This window comes from Pituophis catenifer, unplaced genomic scaffold (genome assembly GCF_029215685.1).
Source record: "Pituophis catenifer annectens isolate HBS135680 unplaced genomic scaffold, rPitCat1.0.hap2 SCAF_4, whole genome shotgun sequence".
Taxonomy (NCBI): Eukaryota; Metazoa; Chordata; class Lepidosauria; order Squamata; family Colubridae; genus Pituophis; species Pituophis catenifer.
Genome location: NW_027256884.1, coordinates 131723898 through 131742729, shown reverse-complemented (window position 1 = coordinate 131742729; position 18832 = coordinate 131723898). Strand labels below are relative to the sequence as shown.

The following is an 18832-nucleotide window of genomic DNA, read 5'->3' as shown; positions in this document are numbered from 1 at the left end:
TTCTATTCTATTCTATTCTATTTTCCATTTTCAAATCCTATCCAATGAAACATGCTCCTCTCCCATAATATTTTCCAAGCACCATGTATCTATAATGGCAGATACTCTTAAAACTAACTTCTGGGTTCCTTGTTCCCAAATATCCTTTAATACATCCAGTGTTGCAGTATTGTCAGGGCCAGCCCAGGAACAATGAAACAATCCAGTGAAAATTTAGCTCTTTATTTCTTTACACACAATAGACAGACTAAACCAGGGGTGAAATCCAGCAGGTTCTGACAGGTTCTGGAGAACCGGTAGTGGAAATTTTGAGCAGTTTGGAGAACTGGCAAATACCACCTCTGGCTGGCCCCAGAGTGGGGTGGGAATGGGGATTTTGCAATATCCTTCCCCCAGGAGTGTGGAGGGAATGGGGATTTTGCAGTATCCTTCCCCTGCCACGCCCACCAAGCCACGCCCACAGAACTGGTAGTAAAAAAAAATTGGATTTCACCATTGGACCAATTCTTTAGAACTTTCACTGTAACCCATCATACCATCTTCCCTCTGCGGGCATCGTCCTTCAGAAGTATTTTGATTCATTCTGTAATACCAAGGCAAATTTAAGTGCTCTTCTCCTTTATGTCTATGGGGATTCTCAGTCATCCGGGTCACGGTTGTCCCAAAGGTGCTTTTTTAAAAGGTGGCTGGACTTTCCTGGTTTTTTTCCCTTGAAAACGTTTTGCTTCTCATCCAAGAAGCTTCTTTAGTTCGGAAGAAGCTTCTTGAATGAGAAGTGAAACGTATTCAAGGAAAAACAAAGGAAGGCCAGTTGCCTTTTGAAAAAGCACCTTTGGGGCAACCATGGATGTTTGGGTAGTCGAGACTTAGGATGGCTCCATGAGACATTTGTATATACAGTTGTGTGTTTGCCAAGTGTCAGTGCAGTGATCAGGTGGCCAGGCAATTGGTTCCTTTGGATCTAGAGACAATAAGTACACCAGTAAATAAAGGGATTTTAAGCTTTATTATTAGCTCAGGCAAGCATAACATAAAAAGTATGCAAATCAAGCGAGTTGACACCCAAACTGAGCTGCCAGGAGCTCCCTCACAACGATAGCAGAGATACCCCGGTGAGGGGGCAGGTCCCACAGTACTTAGCGCTGGGCTCCATGCAGAAGCTCCCAACAACGCCAACCATGGCTGTTATCAAAACCTGGCACCAGGACTTCATGGTCCTGCAATGGTCAGGAGACTACAAGACCTGACCTTGGCTGCTTAGCCCATGATTCCAGGATGGGAATCGAAAGTCTTGGAAGCTACGTGAAGATTTCCTTCCCTTTTCTCCTTTCTTCAGTAAACAAGAGCCAAACAACTCAAGCAAGCTAGCTCAGGAGAGCTCTAAACTTCTAGACTTTTCTCAATATGAAGGAGAAATCAAAATTTGTCCCTAAACTCCTCGAAAAAACAATGGTCTTCCGCATTGCCACTGGACTTTGTTCCAAGCATGTCTCAAAGCTTCCGAGTTTTTTGTAAACCCTCCCTAGAACTGCAATAGATAAAATATTCCCTTAGTATAACACAAGGTGGGTCATCTGGGGGGGTGACAAGGAGAGCCCACAGAGGCCTTATGAGTCCCTCTTCCCACGGAGCCTCCTCAGCACTCGCTCACGGATCTGCTTCGTTCTCACCCCGTAGATAATGGGGTTCAGGGTTGGTGGTATCAGCAGGTAAACGTTGGCCACAAGGATGTGCACCTGAGGTGGGATGCTCCCGTGGCTGAAGCGATGGGTGAGGAAGGTGAAAACGGCCGTGCTGTAGAAAACCAGGATGACGCAGACGTGGGACCCACAGGTGCCCAAGGCCTTGAGGCCAGCCTCTTTGGAGGGCAGCTGGCAGACTGTGCGCAGGATCAGACCATAGGACAGCCCAATGAAGAGGACATCAACGGCTCCAATCAGAGATGCCACCATCAGGCTGTAGGCCTTTGTGACTGCAGGGTCTGCACAAGCCAGCTTCACCACTGCCATGAACTCGCAGTAGCTGTGGGTGATGACCCTGGACCCGCAGAAGGGCAGCTTCCCCACCAGGAAGGGGTGTGGAGAGAAGAGCACCAGCCCCCTGGCCAGGACTGCACTGCCGATGGAGGCAATGCGGGGACCTGAGAGGATGGTGGAGTGCCTCAGGGGTTTGCAAATGGCCACGTAGTAGAATATTCCAATAGTTACAGAGGAACAAAGAGAACGGTTAAACCAATTAATAACAGAGGAGGAGATCCTCTCAACAATTAAACAGTTAAAAACTGGTAAGGCTCCTGGTACGGATGGATTAACAGCTGTGTACTATAAATATTTACAATTGGAGATGGTTTTACCTCTTAAAGAATTATTCAATAGAATTCAGCTGGGTGAAGGGGTACCACCTTCATGGAAAACAGCTTTTATTTCGTTAATTCCAAAAGAAGATCAAGATTTGACACAACCCAAAAATTATAGACCTATATCCTTATTGAACACAGATTATAAAATATTTGCTAAGATATTGGCAAATAGGTTAATGTTAGTAATGCAGAAGACGATTCATGCTGACCAAACCGGTTTTATACAAGGTAGACAAATGAAAAATAATGTAAGACAAATTGTTGACATATTGGAACATTTGGAAAGGAATAACCAAATCCCTGCGGTGCTTATATTTCTGGATGCGGAAAAAGCTTTTGATCGATTAGATTGGCAATTTTTATTGAGAGTGGTCAATAGGATGCAATTTGGGAATTGCTTTATGCAGTCTATAAAAGCAATATATCAGGAACAGACAGCTCAGATAATTATTAATGGCAGTTTGACAGAAACTTTTAAAATTGAAAAAGGCACGAGGCAGGGATGTCCCTTATCGCCATTATTATTTATATTAACTTTGGAGTTGCTGTTAAATAAAATACGTAATGCAGATGGGATAAAGGGAATCAAAGTTAGAGATTATGAATATAAGATACGGGCATTTGCAGATGATTTGGTTATGACCTTAACTCATCCAGTGGAATCAGCAAAGGTTTTGATTGATATAATAAAACAGTATGGTCAAGTATCTGGGTTTAAGATAAACATTGGAAAAACAAAGATGATAGTTAAAAATATGACAGCTAATCAAAAAGAGGAGTTACAAAGGGTAACGGGATGTGAAATAGTTAAAAAAGTCAAGTATTTAGGAGTTTATATTGCATCTTCTAATGGTAAATTGTATAAGTATAATTATGAATTGATATGGCATAAAATACAAGTTGAAATGGATAATTGGAAAAAACTACAATTGTCCTTGTTGGGTAGAATAGCAGTTATAAAAATGAATGTGTTGCCTAGGTTTTTGTTCCTCTTTCAAATGATACCAATACTAAAAAAGGATGCCAACCTGGAAGAGTGGCAGAAAGGTATTAATAAGTTCGTATGGCAAGGTAAGAAACCAAGGATAAAATTGAAAATAATGCAGGACATACGAGAAAGAGGAGGACTGAAAATGCCAAATTTAAAATTGTACTATGAAGCAGCTGTTTTATCAGCAATTAGTGATTGGATTAATTTAACAAATGGAAGGATATTGAATATTGAAGGGTATGATCTGGTCTATGGTTGGCATGCTTATTTAGTGTATGAAAAAAGGGTGGACAGAGCATTTAAGAGTCATATACTGAGAAATGCTTTATTGCGTGTCTGGAAGAAATATCAATATAAGTTAAATGAAAAAATACCTATATGGACAGCACCCAGGCACGCAATAGAGAATACAAGTATAGAATGTAGACAGGATGTAATTACGTATAAAGATATTCTCATTATGGAGGGAGGTATATTAAAATTAAAATCTGTGAATGCGTTGAAAGAGGAGAAAATAATTCAAACATGGTTTCAATATGTACAATTACAAGCCAGATGGAGAAAAGACCAGAAAACTGGTGTTATACAAAGTGATGAAAATTTAATTAAACAAATTAGAGATCAAAGCCCAATGCATATAAAAAGATTGTATAATATACTGATAGAGATGGACTCGGAAACAGAGCTAGTTAAGGACTGTATGATAAAATGGGCGCAGAATTTTGAACAGCCAATAATGATGGAAACGTGGGAGAAAATATGGGTAACAAATGTGAAATTTACCAAAGCGCAAAATTTAAGGGAGAACTTTTATAAAATGTTTTATAGATGGCATCTAGATCCAAAAAAGTTATCTCGTATGTATCCGAATGTACAACCAAAATGTTGGAGATGTAATTGTGAGGATGCTACTTATTTTCACATTTGGTGGACATGTAAAAAGGTTAAAGCGTTTTGGATTAAAATCTGGTGGATTTTACAAAATATTCTTAAAAAGAGGTTGAAATTTACACCACAGCTGTTTCTTTTGGGTATAGTTACGGACTGTACAGTTATAGAGACTAAATTGATTTTGAATTTAATAACTGCAGCAAGACTGTTGGTGGCACAATATTGGAAGAAGCAAGATTTACCTACAATCCAAGAGTGGACAATGAAAGTTATAAATCTAGCGGAAATGGCAAAAATCTCGGCGTACCTGAAGAATCATTCAAATGAAAGATATTTAAGAGATTGGAGAAGGTGGATAGATTATATTCAAAACAAATATCGGAATAAGAAATTGCAGATAGGTTATGAATGATTATATAGATATTTAGTGTGTTTTTAAGTAATAAAGCTAGGCGGGTAATTAGGGAATTGAAGAAACAAGAGATGTGAAATGTCATAATTGTTTAGATTAGGATTGATTATGATTGTTGAAGTTTATATCCTGTAATTTGTTCTGGGAAGGGGAGGGGGGGAGGGGGGAGGTTGAGGTAGGGAAGGGGGGGGGGAATATGTAAACTTTTTGTAAAACTTTTCAATAAAAAAAAAAAAAAAAGGATGTGCACCTGAGGTGGGATGCTCCCGTGGCTGAAGCGATGGGTGAGGAAGGTGAAAACGGCCGTGCTGTAGAAAACCAGGATGACGCAGACGTGGGACCCACAGGTGCCCAAGGCCTTGAGGCCAGCCTCTTTGGAGGGCAGCTGGCAGACTGTGCGCAGGATCAGACCATAGGACAGCCCAATGAAGAGGACATCAACGGCTCCAATCAGAGATGCCACCATCAGGCTGTAGGCCTTTGTGACTGCAGGGTCTGCACAAGCCAGCTTCACCACTGCCATGAACTCGCAGTAGCTGTGGGTGATGACCCTGGACCCGCAGAAGGGCAGCTTCCCCACCAGGAAGGGGTGTGGAGAGAAGAGCACCAGCCCCCTGGCCAGGACTGCACTGCCGATGGAGGCAATGCGGGGACCTGAGAGGATGGTGGAGTGCCTCAGGGGTTTGCAAATGGCCACGTAGCGGTCGTAGGCCATAGCCAGGAAGAAGCCAGATTCCATGGCTGTGAAGGAATGAATGACAAACATCTGGACCAGGCAGCTGCTAAAGCCAATGCTTCTGGCATCAAGCCAGAAGATGGCCAGCATCTTGGGCAGTGCTGAAGTGGACAGCACCAGGTCAGTGAGGGACAGCATGCAGAGAAAGAGGTACATGGGGTGGTGGAGCCTCGGGTCTGTCTTGATGAGCAGAAGAATGGTGCAGTTGCCCAGCAGGGCCACCAAGTACAAGGAGCCGAAGGGCAGTGCCAGCCAGGCATGCAGGGTTTCCAGCCCAGGGATGCCCAGGAGGACGAAGGAGGAGGAAGCAGTGGGACTGAAGGTGGAACGGTTAGCGGGAGGGGACTCCATGCCCAGCCTGGCAGTTTGGCCTTCCTTGGAGGAACCAATGGGCTGGTGGTCAGGATTACGAGGAGCTGCAAATAAGAATGACAAAATAACAGAATTGGAAGGAACCTTGGAGGTCTTCTAGCCCAACCCCCTGCTCAGGCAGGAAACCTCAGACCATTTTGGACAAATTTGGCTGTCCATTCTCTTCTTAAAAGCTTCCAGTGGTGGAGCCCCCACAACTTCTGGAGAGAAGCTGTTCCCCTGGTTAATTGTTAACAATTGTTAATTAAACGGAAGATTAAGGGTGAAGGAAGACATGAGATACAGCTGTATGGTCAGGATCCAACATCCAACAAATTGATTAATTCTGACTTTCCTTCAGGAAACCTCCCCCCCCTTTCCTTCAATATCCTCACAACTGTTTCAGGAAGGTCAGGCTGGCCCACCATCTGCCCACCCGCAGCTCCCCAGTTCCAGCCTGGAACTCAGGCCAAAACAGAGGAACCCAACACTTGGGGACAGTGTCCAATCTTGCATCCAGGGGGCAAAATGAAGGGGAAAAAGCTCCTGTGAGGGGGGCTGGCTTCTCCAGTGTGTGTCCGAAAGGGATCTTGCGGGTCTTTATCAACCCAAAACACTGCAAGACGTTGAGACTCTGGAAAGAGGGCAGAGAAGAGCAACAAAGAGGATTAGGGGGGATGGAGGCTAAAATTTATGAAGAATAATTGTAGGAATTGGGAATGTCTAGTTTAAGGAAAAGAAGGACCAGGGGGTGACATGATAGCAGTGTTTCAATATTTGAGGGGCTGCCCCAAAGAAGAGGGGGGGTCCACCTGTTCTCCAAAGCCCCTGAAGGCAGGACAAGAAGCAACGGATGGAAACTAACCAAGGAGAGAAGCAAGCTGGAACTACAGAGGGATTTCCTGACTGCAAGAACAATTAACCGGTGGAAGGGCTTGCTACAAGAAAGTTGTGAGTGTTCCATCACTGGAGGCTTTTAAGAAGAGACTGGACAACCATTGGTCTGAAATGGTCTAGGGTCTCCTGCCTGAGCAGGGGGCTGGACTAGAAGACCTCCAAGGTCCCTTCCAACTCTGTTCTTCTGTTATAAGCTTTCTGTTCAATTCAAGAGTGGACCAGCCCCCCCTCCCTGAGCTCCCCCCCCACAGATGGAAGCCATCCCACCCTCAGGATTTTGGATCCCCGCCCTGGGTGGGGAGGGGCACCTGAGGCCCCTTCTGTCTCCAGGATTCCATGATGTTCAGTCATGGGAAGACATGTCCCAGGACTGATGCCACCCAGGAACAGAAATTTCTCCCAGCCCAAGTCCTCTGCCAGTCTTCCCGAGGGTGGCAGTGGAGCTGAACGACCCAGATCCTTCTCTCAGCCTGCCTTGCGTCCTAATTCCACAGGATGCCCCTGCTCACCTGGTGGTGCAGCCGTGGCCAAAGGCAACCGCACAGCTATGGCCGGCCCCAACGATGGCCTCTCCCAGGCAGCCCTCCCGATCGCACGGGTGCTGAGACGTCGTGGGCCCAGCAGTGCAGGGCAGTCCGCAGAGCGCACATGGCCATCCCTGCGTTGGCTGAGGAGCCGCTGTGTAGCTCCTCTGCTGCCAAGGAGCCTTTTATCAGTGAGGGCTTTGGATGCAGCCCTGGCAGCCGAGCAGCCCAGCTGGGCCGGTTGGGTCCCTGAGGGAGGGCAGGCGACGGGCCCTTGGAGGCGCTCCTGGCAGAGAGGACACCCGTGGTCGGATTCAAAGACGGAGCCTGAAATGGCCCAGACTGGTCCGATGGGACCACTGCTTCCCCCAAGGGTTTCTCCAGACCAGCGGTGGTGATGCTGCTGGCCAGAGTTTAACTGAAGGACAATAAACTCCACAATTCATTTCCTGCCTCCGTAGCTCTGGTTCTCTGACAGCTTCAGAAGTTGCCCTCCTGGACACAAAAGCCACAGAGTGTGTGTGTGTGGCAAAGGCAAAGGCAAAGGCAAAGGCAAAGGCAAAGGCAAAGGCAAAGGCAAAGGCAAAGACAGGGCAAGGCAAGGCAAGGCAAGGCAGGGAAAGGAAAGGAAAGGAAAGGAAAGGAAAGGAAAGGAAAGAAGGGCGCTTTCTTTTTTTTCTTTTTTTGGATAATTTAAAAAAAAATTTTTTTTAAAGCAAAAAAAAAAACAAAAAAAAAAACACATCTTTTCAAAATGAAGCTTTTGCTCCGGTCACAAATTAAAACAAATCATTAACAAATCTTATTTTCAATTAACACAACTCAATATTTTAAACAAATATTTCCCTCATATCTATCTATATAACTATGCCATTATCCCCCAAAACCCGTTACTTAAATCTTAAATCCTAACCAGTTATCAATTCATTTTTCTCTTTCATTTGCTTAGATGGATATTTTAACAACATAAGTCTTACAATTATATTAGACAAATTAAACATTCGTGGCCAGGGGGACTTTTTATCAGGTCCGCCTGATTCGCCAGTTGCGTCCCTTTCTGGATCGGGACTCGTTAAATACGGTCACTCATGCTCTTGTTACTTCCCGCTTGGACTACTGCAATGCTCTCTACATGGGGCTCCCCTTGAGGAGCACCCGGAGGCTCCAGCTGGTCCAGAATGCGGCCGCGCGGGTGGTTATGGGAGCGACGTGGCGCTCCCATGTGACCCCCCTCCTGCGCGAGCTGCACTGGCTCCCGGTGGTCTTCCGGGTGCGCTTCAAGGTTTTGGTTACCACCTTTAGAGCGCTCCATGACATCGGACCGGGGTATCTACGAGACCACCTTCTGCTACCAATAGCCTCTCACCGACCAGTACACTCCCATAGAGAGGGGCTCCTCAGGGTGCTGTCGGCCAAACAGTGTCGACTGGCGGCCCCCAGGGGAAGAGCCTTCTCTGTGGGGGCACCTACCATCTGGAACGAGCTCCCCTCAGAGATACGGAAGATCCCGGACCTGCGCACGTTTCGCCGTGCTCTCAAAACTTTTCTATTTCAGCAAGCTGGCCTGGCCTAACTCCCATCTTTTAAATTTTTAAATTTTTTAATTCGTGATTTTACAAATTGGGTGTTTTAATCTGTGTTTCGGCCGAAATATTTAATAATTTTAAGGGATTTTTTAATATTTGTATTATCTGTATTTTATCTTGGCTGTTCACCACCCTGAGTCCTTCGGGAGTAGGGCGGTATAGAAATTTGATTAATAAATAAATAAATAAATAAACTATTTAATTATTATTAAACCTAACTTATACGGTTTATCTTAACTATCACTCTCAACATACACCTCCTCATTTTAGTTATCCCACCTCTTTTTATTATCTTTGATGTTAAACCACTCATTTCTATTTCTTGACTGTTAATCACAGAGTAACCCTTTGTTTTGGCTGTTGAATGTAGCATATTTTTATTTTTTGGCCATTGCCCAGCATGCCTTTTGTTTGGCTGTTAAACACAGCATTTCTATTTTTGTTTATTAAGTTGCATATTAAGTTTCGTTTTGGCTGATACCCAGCATGACCATTTGTTTGACTGTTCAATATAGCATATTATAGCTTTTTGGCTGTGAAATACAGCATGTTCATAGTCTCTACTTAAACCTTTCTTTGTCGTTTCCCTCCATCTATGCATTGCTTTTCATTTAATCATATTTTTCTTTATCCTTTTTCATAGCATTCATAACATTTTAACCTTGAGATATGGTTCTTGCTTAAAACATATTTTTAAGTATATTTTTAAATTCCTCTTAACATTTTCAATTAATCATATTCACCCTTATTCTTTACCTTAACATGTTACCATTAAAACATAGTCCTTGCATTAAACATATCTTTACATGTATTAATTAGTTTCATTTAACATTTTTAATTTCTATAGAAGCCTCCCTTTAATTTATTACAATGATCTTTACTTTATTTTATTTTTAATCACATTATCTTCATTTCCTCGTCTACAAACATAAATTTTCTTCCATTTCCCAAGTTTTTAATTTTATTCTCCATAAGTCCAATTAAATCTCTTTTCATATTTTATTCCGGATATAATGTATCAAATCTCTTTCTTTTAAGGCTGTGCTTAATCCTTCCTCTATTCCTGCGGCAACATTCAAATTATTATTTGTTCAACTGTAGGAGTTCCATTGTAAATTCCTTTTCTTCATCAAAGTCCAGCTGTTTGCAGTCAGGAAAGAAAAATCCTCCTCCACAGTTCAGCAATTTTTTTTTTTTGTAAAGTTCTCATAACAAAGGGAGGTTACAAAGTTCCTCTTTACGCCAGATGGTGTCTCTCTATAATCCACATTTCCCATTAGTCATGCAAGACTCCATTTTATTTCTTATTATATAACCATCCACTTTATTTTCTTCTTTTAGTTAAAAAAGTATCAAATCTTCTTTTTTTTTCCTTAGTCCAATTCAGATTTTTAAAGCGTTTAGTCCTTTTACCATAGCTCTAAATTAAGTCTCTTAGTTCTTGTTCCAAAATTAGTTGTTTCTCGGGTCTTTGTTCTTTAAAGTTACAGTTTTAAAAAAAAATCCAAAGCCCCTTTGTTACTTAGCCGCTGTTTTAGGCTAGGGGTCTTCTGGTTACTAATGGAGCTCCAAACGTTGTTGCAAGCCTGGGCTGTTGTCACTCACCCGGCTTCAAAAGGCTCCGTTTTACTTCGCTTTCCTCCAGCACTTTTCTTGCCCAGTTGTCACAGCTTCATGGCAGCCGCCATGGCTGCCGCCCTCCACCGTCAACTCACAGAGGGTTCCCTCTGACCTCCGAGGAACTTCCCTGTTCCTCTCGGTCTTCCGAGGTGCCCCTCTTCTTCCCCCGTCCCTACAGGACAGGTTTGGTCCACAGACCCATCGGCGGCGGTTCGGCAGCCGGGGTTTTCGTGGGACTCATGAGAGCCTGCTATTTCCCCGACTGTCTTGCTGCGACGTCAACTGGAAGTCCCAAGAAGGGCACTTTCAACAGGTAGCCAGGGAAAGGTGCCCATCACTCTTGCACAGAACATCAAGTTTTAGGCAACAGCAAATCACCTAGAAGACAGAAAGAATTCTTGAAATGCACTTGATGGGCTGAAGAAAGGAGCTGAAATGAATAGAATGATGTTGACTTGAAACCAGTGCAAAGTTATCTCTCTCTCCCCCCTCCCTCCCTCCCTCCCTCTGTGTCTCTGTCTCTCCCTCCCTGTCTCCTTCTCCCTCCCACCTCCCCCTCTCTGTCTCTCTCCCCCTCCCTGTCTTTCTGTCTCTGTCTCTATCTCCTTTTCTCCCTCCCTGTCTTGCTCTCCCTCCCCCTCCCCCTCTCTGTCTCTTCCTCCCTCCCTGTCTCTCTCTCCTTCCCTCCCTCTCTGTCTCTCCCCCTCCCTCCCTCTCCCTCTCTCTCCTTCCCTCTCTGTCTCTCTCCCTCCTCCCTCTTTGTCTCTCTCTCCCTCCCTCCCTCCCTCTCTATCTCTCTTTCTCTCTCTCCCTCTCTCCCTCTCTGTCTCCCTCTCCCTCCCTCCCTCCCTATCTCTGCCTCTCCCTCCCTCTCTCTCCCCCTCCCTCCCTCCCTCTCTGTCTCTCTCCCCCTCCCTCCCTGTCTCTGTCTCTCCCTCTCTCCCTGTCTCTCTCTCTGTCTCTGTCTCTCCCTCCCTCCCTCCCTGTATCTCCCTCCCTCTGTCTCTCTCTGTGTCTCTCTCCCTCCCTCCCTCCTCTCTCTTTCCCAAATTTATATGCTGCCCATCTAGCTGAAGCAGCTTTAGGCAGCTTGCAAACATTAAATTAAAATGCTCAATAAAATATGAAAACAAAAAATAGGGAAATATAAAATTCAGTTAAAATAAAATTGACCAGGATGTAGATGGAGGGAGGGAGGGAGCAAAGTGAACACAGGGAGGAAGTGGGCTATCCCCTACTTCATTAGAGCCCCCTCCCAAATGCCCCTTCATTCCTGCTGGTACAACCAAACTAGGAAGGATGGAAAAATGCCTAAAAGGGGCAGTTAATCCCCTGGAAGGAATAATCAAGAAAGGGACTGCAGGTGGGGCTGCCGTGCTGTGGTGGCCCCTGGAATACATACCTGAGATGGCATCACACTTCAGAAGAACACAGTGGAGGCAAAAAAGGTGCCAGAATGGGCAGCCAAGCTAATGAGGGGAACAGAGCACCGCTCTTCTCGTGAGCAAGGGCAAGACCCAGGGTGTTCCTTGACCACTTGAGTTGCTTTCCTCCAGGCCTCAAGTTGGCAGCTGAGTCAGCCAGCAACATTTTTGCTGCTCAATGCGCAAATTCCAGCCCAACTCAGTTATGTGGCTTGGGTGGTCTGGCCCCCACAGCGTTTTAGACCCTGATTGATGAATTTATTCCCATAGTTCTCTGTCCTTTCCTACTTCTCTTCTTCAAGGGAGGAGAGGCAGGGGCAGGGGGCATCAATGACAGTCACTGATATTTATTTATTTATTTATTTATTTATTTAATATAATTTGTATGCTGCCCTATCTCCGTAGGACTCAGGGCAGCTCACAACAAATAAAAACAAACCCAATAAAACATAAAATACATAAATGTATAAATATATGAAGTGTCTATGGAGCTTTCCAATCATTCTGATCACGGTTATCCCAAAGGTGCTTTTTTGCTGGACTTTCTTGCTTTTTCCTTTGAAAACGTTTCGCTTCTCATCCCAAAAGCTTCTTCGGTTCTAGGGAACTAAAACCAAGAAAGTCCAGTTGCCTTTTGGAAAAAAACACCTTTGGACCTGCACTGGTGACCTGTTACTCAGGCCACTACTGGACCTGGATCTACTGCAAAAGAAATCCCCAATGAACCTGTGTCCCAAATCAGCTCTGTGGTAGCTTGGGGGGCATAGATTGGATTGGGGGGGGGAAGCAGGAGAGAGGATCTCTCTCTTCCTTCTAGGCCCACTCCCTAAGAAGCCAGGCTATCTTTGGACAGGTTTTATGGTCAGGAGTTCAGAGACAAAGTAAGAGGGTTGTGAGAAGCAGTGGGTCCCACTCTGCTGATTCTGCCCCTTGTCCCTCAGCTTTGCCTGGGTGTGGTCACTTGAGTAGGAAGAGGAACTGGAACAACTCCTGAAAATATTTCCCAGGACCCTCCAAATCCTGGTTGGTAAGTGTTGCAAGGCCAAAACTGTGCTGGCAGTGAGTGGCCTCCGCTGGCAGCCCATGAAGGATGCCAACTGGCATGGCAAAGCCATCAGAATGAATGCAACCTATATATATATATTGGAAGCTTATGCCTGAACAGAAGTGAAGTGCCACTTGTATACCTGGGCATATTGTATACCTTTGTAGTAGCCTGCTGCCCAATCTGCCAAAGTGGCCAGAACTTTACAAATAAAATATCTTTGGTTTAATCTTGATCAAATACACCAACTTTATATTCCTTCTTTGTATTTTTAACAGACTTAATATTATCGTAGAATTTGATTCCTCTTCCATTATTCCATCGCACAGAATTCTTCAAGGGTCTTACAAGATTCTTTTTAGATCTAATAAGAAAACATTTCTCTGGGTAGTTCTCTTGGTTTATCATTTGTATTTCTCTTTTAAGTTTTAAAACTTCAGCCAGTTTCTTTTGTATATCCAATAAAGTGTCCTTTTCCAAATCATTCTCTTGGCCTGTTATTTGTACTTTGCCTTATCCGACAAGATTTTCTCCACATCTGTCATTCCTTCATTAACATCTTTTGGACATAGTCTCTCCAAGACTTAGACATTATTAATGACACTGTTAATATTGTAGCTACTAATCTGGAATATTGCATCCAGTTATGGTCACCACAATACAAAAAACATGTTGAGACTTTGGAAAAATTGCAGAGAAGAGCAAGCAAGATGATTAGGGGGCTGAAGGCTGAAACATACAAAGAACGGTTGCAGGAACTGGGTATGTCTAGTTTAATGAAAAGAAGGACCAGGGGAGACATGATAGCAGTCTTTCAATATTTGAGGGGCTGCCCCGAAGAAGTGTGTGTGTGTGTGTGTGTGTGTGTGTCAATCTATTCTCCAAAACACCTGAAGGCAGGACAAGAAACAATAGATTGAAACTAATCAAAGAGAGAACCAACCTAGAACCAAGAAGAAATTTGTTGACAGTGAGAACAATTAATTGATGTAATGGCTTGTATTTAGAAGGTGTGGATGCTCCATTGCTGGAGGCTTTGAAGAAAAGATTGGACAGTCATTTGTGCAGAATGGAATAGAGTCTCCTGATTAAGTATGGGTTGGACTAGAAGACCTCCAAGGTCCCTTCCAACTCTGTTATTTTGTTCTGTTCTGAATTTCTGACTCCATTCTTCAAAGATCTCCTTTATTATTTCCAATATTTTGTGTCACTTGTAAGGTCTAATTAACTGATATCAATACAGGACTATATTCCCCACCACCACTCCTTAAAATATTTAGTCCCCACTGATGTTCAGTTTCTAAAATAATAAAATCACTTATTTTTGTTGCGAGCCAAGATAGCTCACAAGAAGCTATTTATTTTTACAGTTATTTCAAATTTGTCTGGATCCTTAATTTGTTTATAATTTTCTTAGATCAAAATCTGCCATTTACTTCTAATTCTTTAAATTCCTAAACCTATGTTTAATTTTTATTTTGTTGAAGAATGGAGGTAAACTCACCAGGTAACTGATATTTTTTGAAAGGCAACTGCTTTGAAGAAATCTGAATTTTGTAGACAAAGCGAGATCTATTCGAGAGGCTGCCTTCTCCTCTAGTATCAACTAATCTGCAAAACAGTCCAGGTTATATTCTTAAAAAAACACCTTTACATTTTCTCTCTCCCATCATCCTGAAGAGGGGAATTCAGGAAGCTGCTTTTCCCTCAGACCAAGTATGGGGGTTATTTATTTATTTATTTATTTATTTATTTATTTATTATTGAATGTTTATACTGCCCTTCTCCTGTAGGACTCAGGGCGGTGTACAGCCAAGATAAAAAACCAACAATATAAAAGTTAAAAACAATTTAAAATTATTAAATAGTTTGGCCAATAATCTAAAATAAAATAACCCATTAAAATAATATTTTAGGCCAGCCCTGCTTGATGGAATAATAATGTTTTAAGGGCGCAGCGAAAGGTACGAAGGTCGGGAATCCGACGAATCTCCGGGGGCAGCTCATTCCAGAGGGCAGGTGCCCCCACGGAGAAGGCTCTCCCCCTGGGGGTCGCCAGTCAACACTGTCTAACTGACGGCACCCTGAGGAGACACTCTCTGTGGGAGCGTACTGGTCAATGGGAGGCTATTGGAGGCAGAAGGCGGTCTCGTAAGTACCCAGGTCCTATGCCATGGAGCGCTTTAAAGGTGGCGACCAACACCTTGAATCGCACCCGGAAGACCACCGGGAGCCAGTGCAGCTCGCGCAGGAACAGTGTTACATGGGAGCATTGAGTCACCCCCATAATCACCCGCACGGCCGCATTCTGGACCAACTGGAGCCTCCGGGTGCTCTTCAAGGGGAGCCCCATGTAGAGAGCGTTACAGTAGTCCAGACGGGAAGTGATGAGGGCATGAGTGACTGTGCGCAAGGCATCCCGGTCCAGAAAGGGACGCAACTGGTGGATCAGGCGAACCTGATAAAAAGCCCCCATGGCCACAGCCGTCAGATGGTCTTCTAAAGACAGCTGGGTCCAGGAGGACACCCAAGTTGCGAACCCTCTCTGAGGGGGCCAAGATCTCACCCCCTAAAGTCAGTGATGGAACCAACTGACTATGACGGGACACCGGAAACCACAGCCACTCGGTCTTGGAGGGGTTGAGTCTGAGCTTGTTTCTCCCCATCCAGATCCGTATGGCCTCCAGGCACCAGGACATCACATCAAGGGCATCATTGGGGTGGCCCGGGGTGGAAATGTACAGCTGAGTATCATCAGCGTACTGATGGAAATCCACCCCGAAGTCACGGATGATCTCACTTTGAACCTTGTTCTAGCTTCTGACCCAAAGGGGGCTTGGCCTGGGTGTGTTTCCCCATCCCTTTAACCCTGGTGAGATGCAGGCAATGAACCCGATGATGTCAGTATAGGAGGCCCCAGAGGGAGGCCTCTTTAGCTTCCCTGTTCAACCATTGAGGATGTTCTGACAACCATTGGTGATCACTACATTGGTGCCTGCAGGAACTGAAAGTATTGCCCCTCATTTTGGAAGCATCTGTCATGAATTTGTCCATGAAGCAGGCTCCTCTTCTGCTTAGGCATATCATACTAGAGAGAATTATGAAATGGAATCATCGGACTTTCTGGGAACATTCATCTGGATCAGGCGTGTCAAACTTGGCAACTTTAAGACTTGTGGACCAACTCCCAAAATTCCTCAGCTTCTGGAAGTTGAAGTCCACAAGTCTTAAAATTGCCATGTTTGGAGACCCCTGACTCAGATGAATGATGTAGGGGCATCAAGACAATGTTCAGCAAGATGATCAAGGATTATCCCGTAGTCTTTCTCTTAATGAGCACTCATGAGAAAACCAGGGAATAAAAGCCCAGGCACCTGTGGGGTAGAGCAAAAGGTCCCACCAGCCAGAAATATCCAGAGCACCTGAATTGGCTTGGTACCTGGGTTCAGAGGGAGGCAGGGGAGGGGGAAGGCAATCCCTTTGGCTCTCTGGGGCTGCTTGTGCAAAGGGTCCAGGGATCTGCAGGAGGGACAGAAACTCCCCCAAGGCCACTGAAGTGGTGGGGAAGGACCGGCCATAACCTGCCTGGCTGTTGACTCCTGCACTCTCCTTGCAGGAAAAGCACCAGCGAGCAGCGTGTCTGGTGGACAGCCAGGTCAGTCTCTGGGCTGAATGGCTCAGATCTTGGGAGATAGGATGGCTCTATTTTCAATTATCTCTCTCACTTTCTATCATAGTTTGTCTTTTTCTCTGTCTCTCCATCATCTCCATCTCCATCTCTCCAACACCATCTCCATCTCTTCATGTTCATCTTCATGTCCATCTCTCTGTCTCCATCTCTCCATCTTCATATTTCCATCTCCATCTCTAACCTATTTTTAATCCCACAGATTGGCTACAAAGTCACAGAGAGGTTGCTATGCCCACAGTCATGGCTATCCCCTATGTTCCCCTCCCCCATTGTAATCTTCTTTCCTTCTGCCCAAGGGTCACTTTGACTGACGAGGCTCTGCAGATGAAGGTGCACCATGCAGCACATCATTTCTGGTGCCCCTGTGAATGCCACGGCCACGCTCCATGATGCCTTCACCCTCCTGGGCATCCCAGGGCTGGAGTCCCTGCACAGCTGGCTCTCCATCCCTTTCTGCTCCATGTACCTGGTGGCTCTGCTGGGCAACGTTGGCCTCCTGCTGGTGATCAAGATGGAGCCCAGCCTACACAAGCCCATGTACCTCTTCCTGGGCATGCTCTCCCTCACGGACCTGGTGCTCTCCTCCTCCACCCTGCCCAAGCTGCTCGCCATCCTCTGGTTTGGCAAGAAGGACATCAGCTTCCACGCCTGTCTGGCCCAGATGTTCTTCATCCACTCCTTCACTGCCATGGAGTCTGGCTTCTTCTTGGCCATGGCCTATGACCGCTACATGGCCATTTGTAACCCCCTGCACCATGCGGCTGTCCTCACCAATGCCCTCCTGGCCAAGGTGGGGCTGGCCGTGGTGGTTAGGGGGCTGGTGCTGTTCCTCCCACACCCATTCTTGGTGGGGCGGCTGCCCTTCTGCAAGTCCAGGGTCATTGTCCACAGCTACTGCGAGTTCATGGCTCTGCTGAAGCTGGCTTGTGCAGATACAGCGGCCAGTGGGGGCTACAGCCTCACCTTGGCTTTCCTGATCGGGGGCTTCGATGTCTGCTTCATCAGCCTCTCCTATGGTCTGATTCTGCACACAGTCTGCCACTTGCCCTCCAAAGAAGCCGGTTTCAAGGCCCTGGGCACCTGCAGCTCCCACATCTGCGTCATACTCATCTTCTACACTACGGCCTTCTTCTCCTTCCTCACCCTCCGCTTTGGCCACAACGTCCCCCATTCTGTCCACATCCTCATTGCCAACATCTACCTCATAGTTCCACCTGCGCTGAACCCCATCATCTACGGCCTACGGACCAAGAAGATCCGGGACAGGGTGTTGGGACTCTTTTCTTCATGATGTCTCATGACTTTCCCAAGCACTGTTGTAGTGATGGGCTAAAGATATCACTTCTCAGAGAAGATCTATGACCCAGCAGTTTTGAAGGTTGTCATCTTGAAGTCCTCCAAGATCCTAACCAATCAGTGAGGCCACAATGAATAAGCACTTTAAGCAGTAACAGAACAGGTAGCTTCCATAAAAAGCCCTCTCCTTTTTTTCAACACCAAGGACCTGGGTGGAGAAATGTCCCCTCTGGATGGTCTTCCCTGAGTCAGAACTGAATCCAAAGCCAACATCTCTTACATAGAACTCTTCCCTTGCAACCCATCTCGAGATGAAGGTGCCTGTTGGTCCTGAAGCCCAGGGGTCCATGTAATACATAGCCCACCTCCCCTCCCTCCTGGAGAAAGGCACAAACTGATGCAAGGGGAAGAATGGCTGCAGCTCTCCCTTCCACGGGCAGACTATGAGTTGGGGACAGCCGCTCAGGGTGAGCCAGACCTATCAGTCCTGATGCCCAGGGGTGGTGTTGTCCACAAGCTGTGCACCTACCTGGCCATCCTTATAGTGAGTATGAGCACAAGAGAGAGGGAAATGCTTCAACTGTTGTAATCAATAAAGCTTTCTAGCTTTCTAGATGATCATAGAGTCTCTTTGTGCTGTGTATTTCCTTGAAAATGTCCTTACTACAGGGGTCCTGAACCCTTGTGTTGCAAATGTGTGAAGGAACCCCATTAGAAATCCCTCCCCCAATGAGGCCGATGAGGCTGAAGAAGACACCCCCGCTCAAATACCCCTACACAGCCCCCTTTGTGACCATCGCTCAACAGAATGATAGAATAACAGAGTTTGGGAGAATAGGTTGACTCCCTCTTCTTTGTGGCAGCCCCTCAAATATTGGAAGACAGCTATCACGCCACCCCTGGTCGTCCTTTTCACTAAACTGCGTAAACCCAATTCCTGCAACTGTTCATCGTATGTTTCATCCTCCAGTCCCCTAATCATCTTTGTGCCTCTTCTCTGCACATCTTT

General features: G+C 45.5%; 2 protein-coding genes across 4 annotated transcripts; one reads left to right on the top strand and one right to left on the bottom strand.

Annotated features, from left to right (window-relative positions):
• Positions 1–1607: 1607 nt before the first annotated feature.
• On the bottom strand, positions 1608–5740 carry LOC139317187 (olfactory receptor 52P1-like). The gene is made up of 2 exons (XM_070944159.1): positions 5308–5740; positions 1608–2140 (listed from the first exon to the last, which is right to left on the bottom strand). Exons 1-2 carry the CDS (start codon positions 5738–5740, stop codon positions 1608–1610), a joined length of 966 nt encoding a protein of 321 aa, XP_070800260.1.
• A 6192-nt stretch (positions 5741–11932) lies between these two features.
• LOC139316381 (olfactory receptor 52P1-like) lies at positions 11933–17818 on the top strand. Of its 3 annotated transcripts, none has more exons than XM_070943077.1 (2): positions 11933–11949; positions 16918–17818. In XM_070943077.1, the coding sequence occupies exon 2, from the start codon at positions 16988–16990 to the stop codon at positions 17816–17818; it is 831 nt and encodes a 276-aa protein (XP_070799178.1). In that variant the 5' UTR covers positions 11933–11949; positions 16918–16987. The 3 variants fall into 3 exon arrangements, with proteins under 3 accessions (XP_070799178.1, XP_070799179.1, XP_070799176.1); XM_070943078.1 differs by lacking the exon at positions 11933–11949 and adding an exon at positions 15452–15461 and having other exon boundaries at positions 16920–17818; XM_070943075.1 differs by lacking the exon at positions 11933–11949 and having other exon boundaries at positions 16898–17818.
• The last annotated feature ends 1014 nt before the right edge of the window (positions 17819–18832 follow it).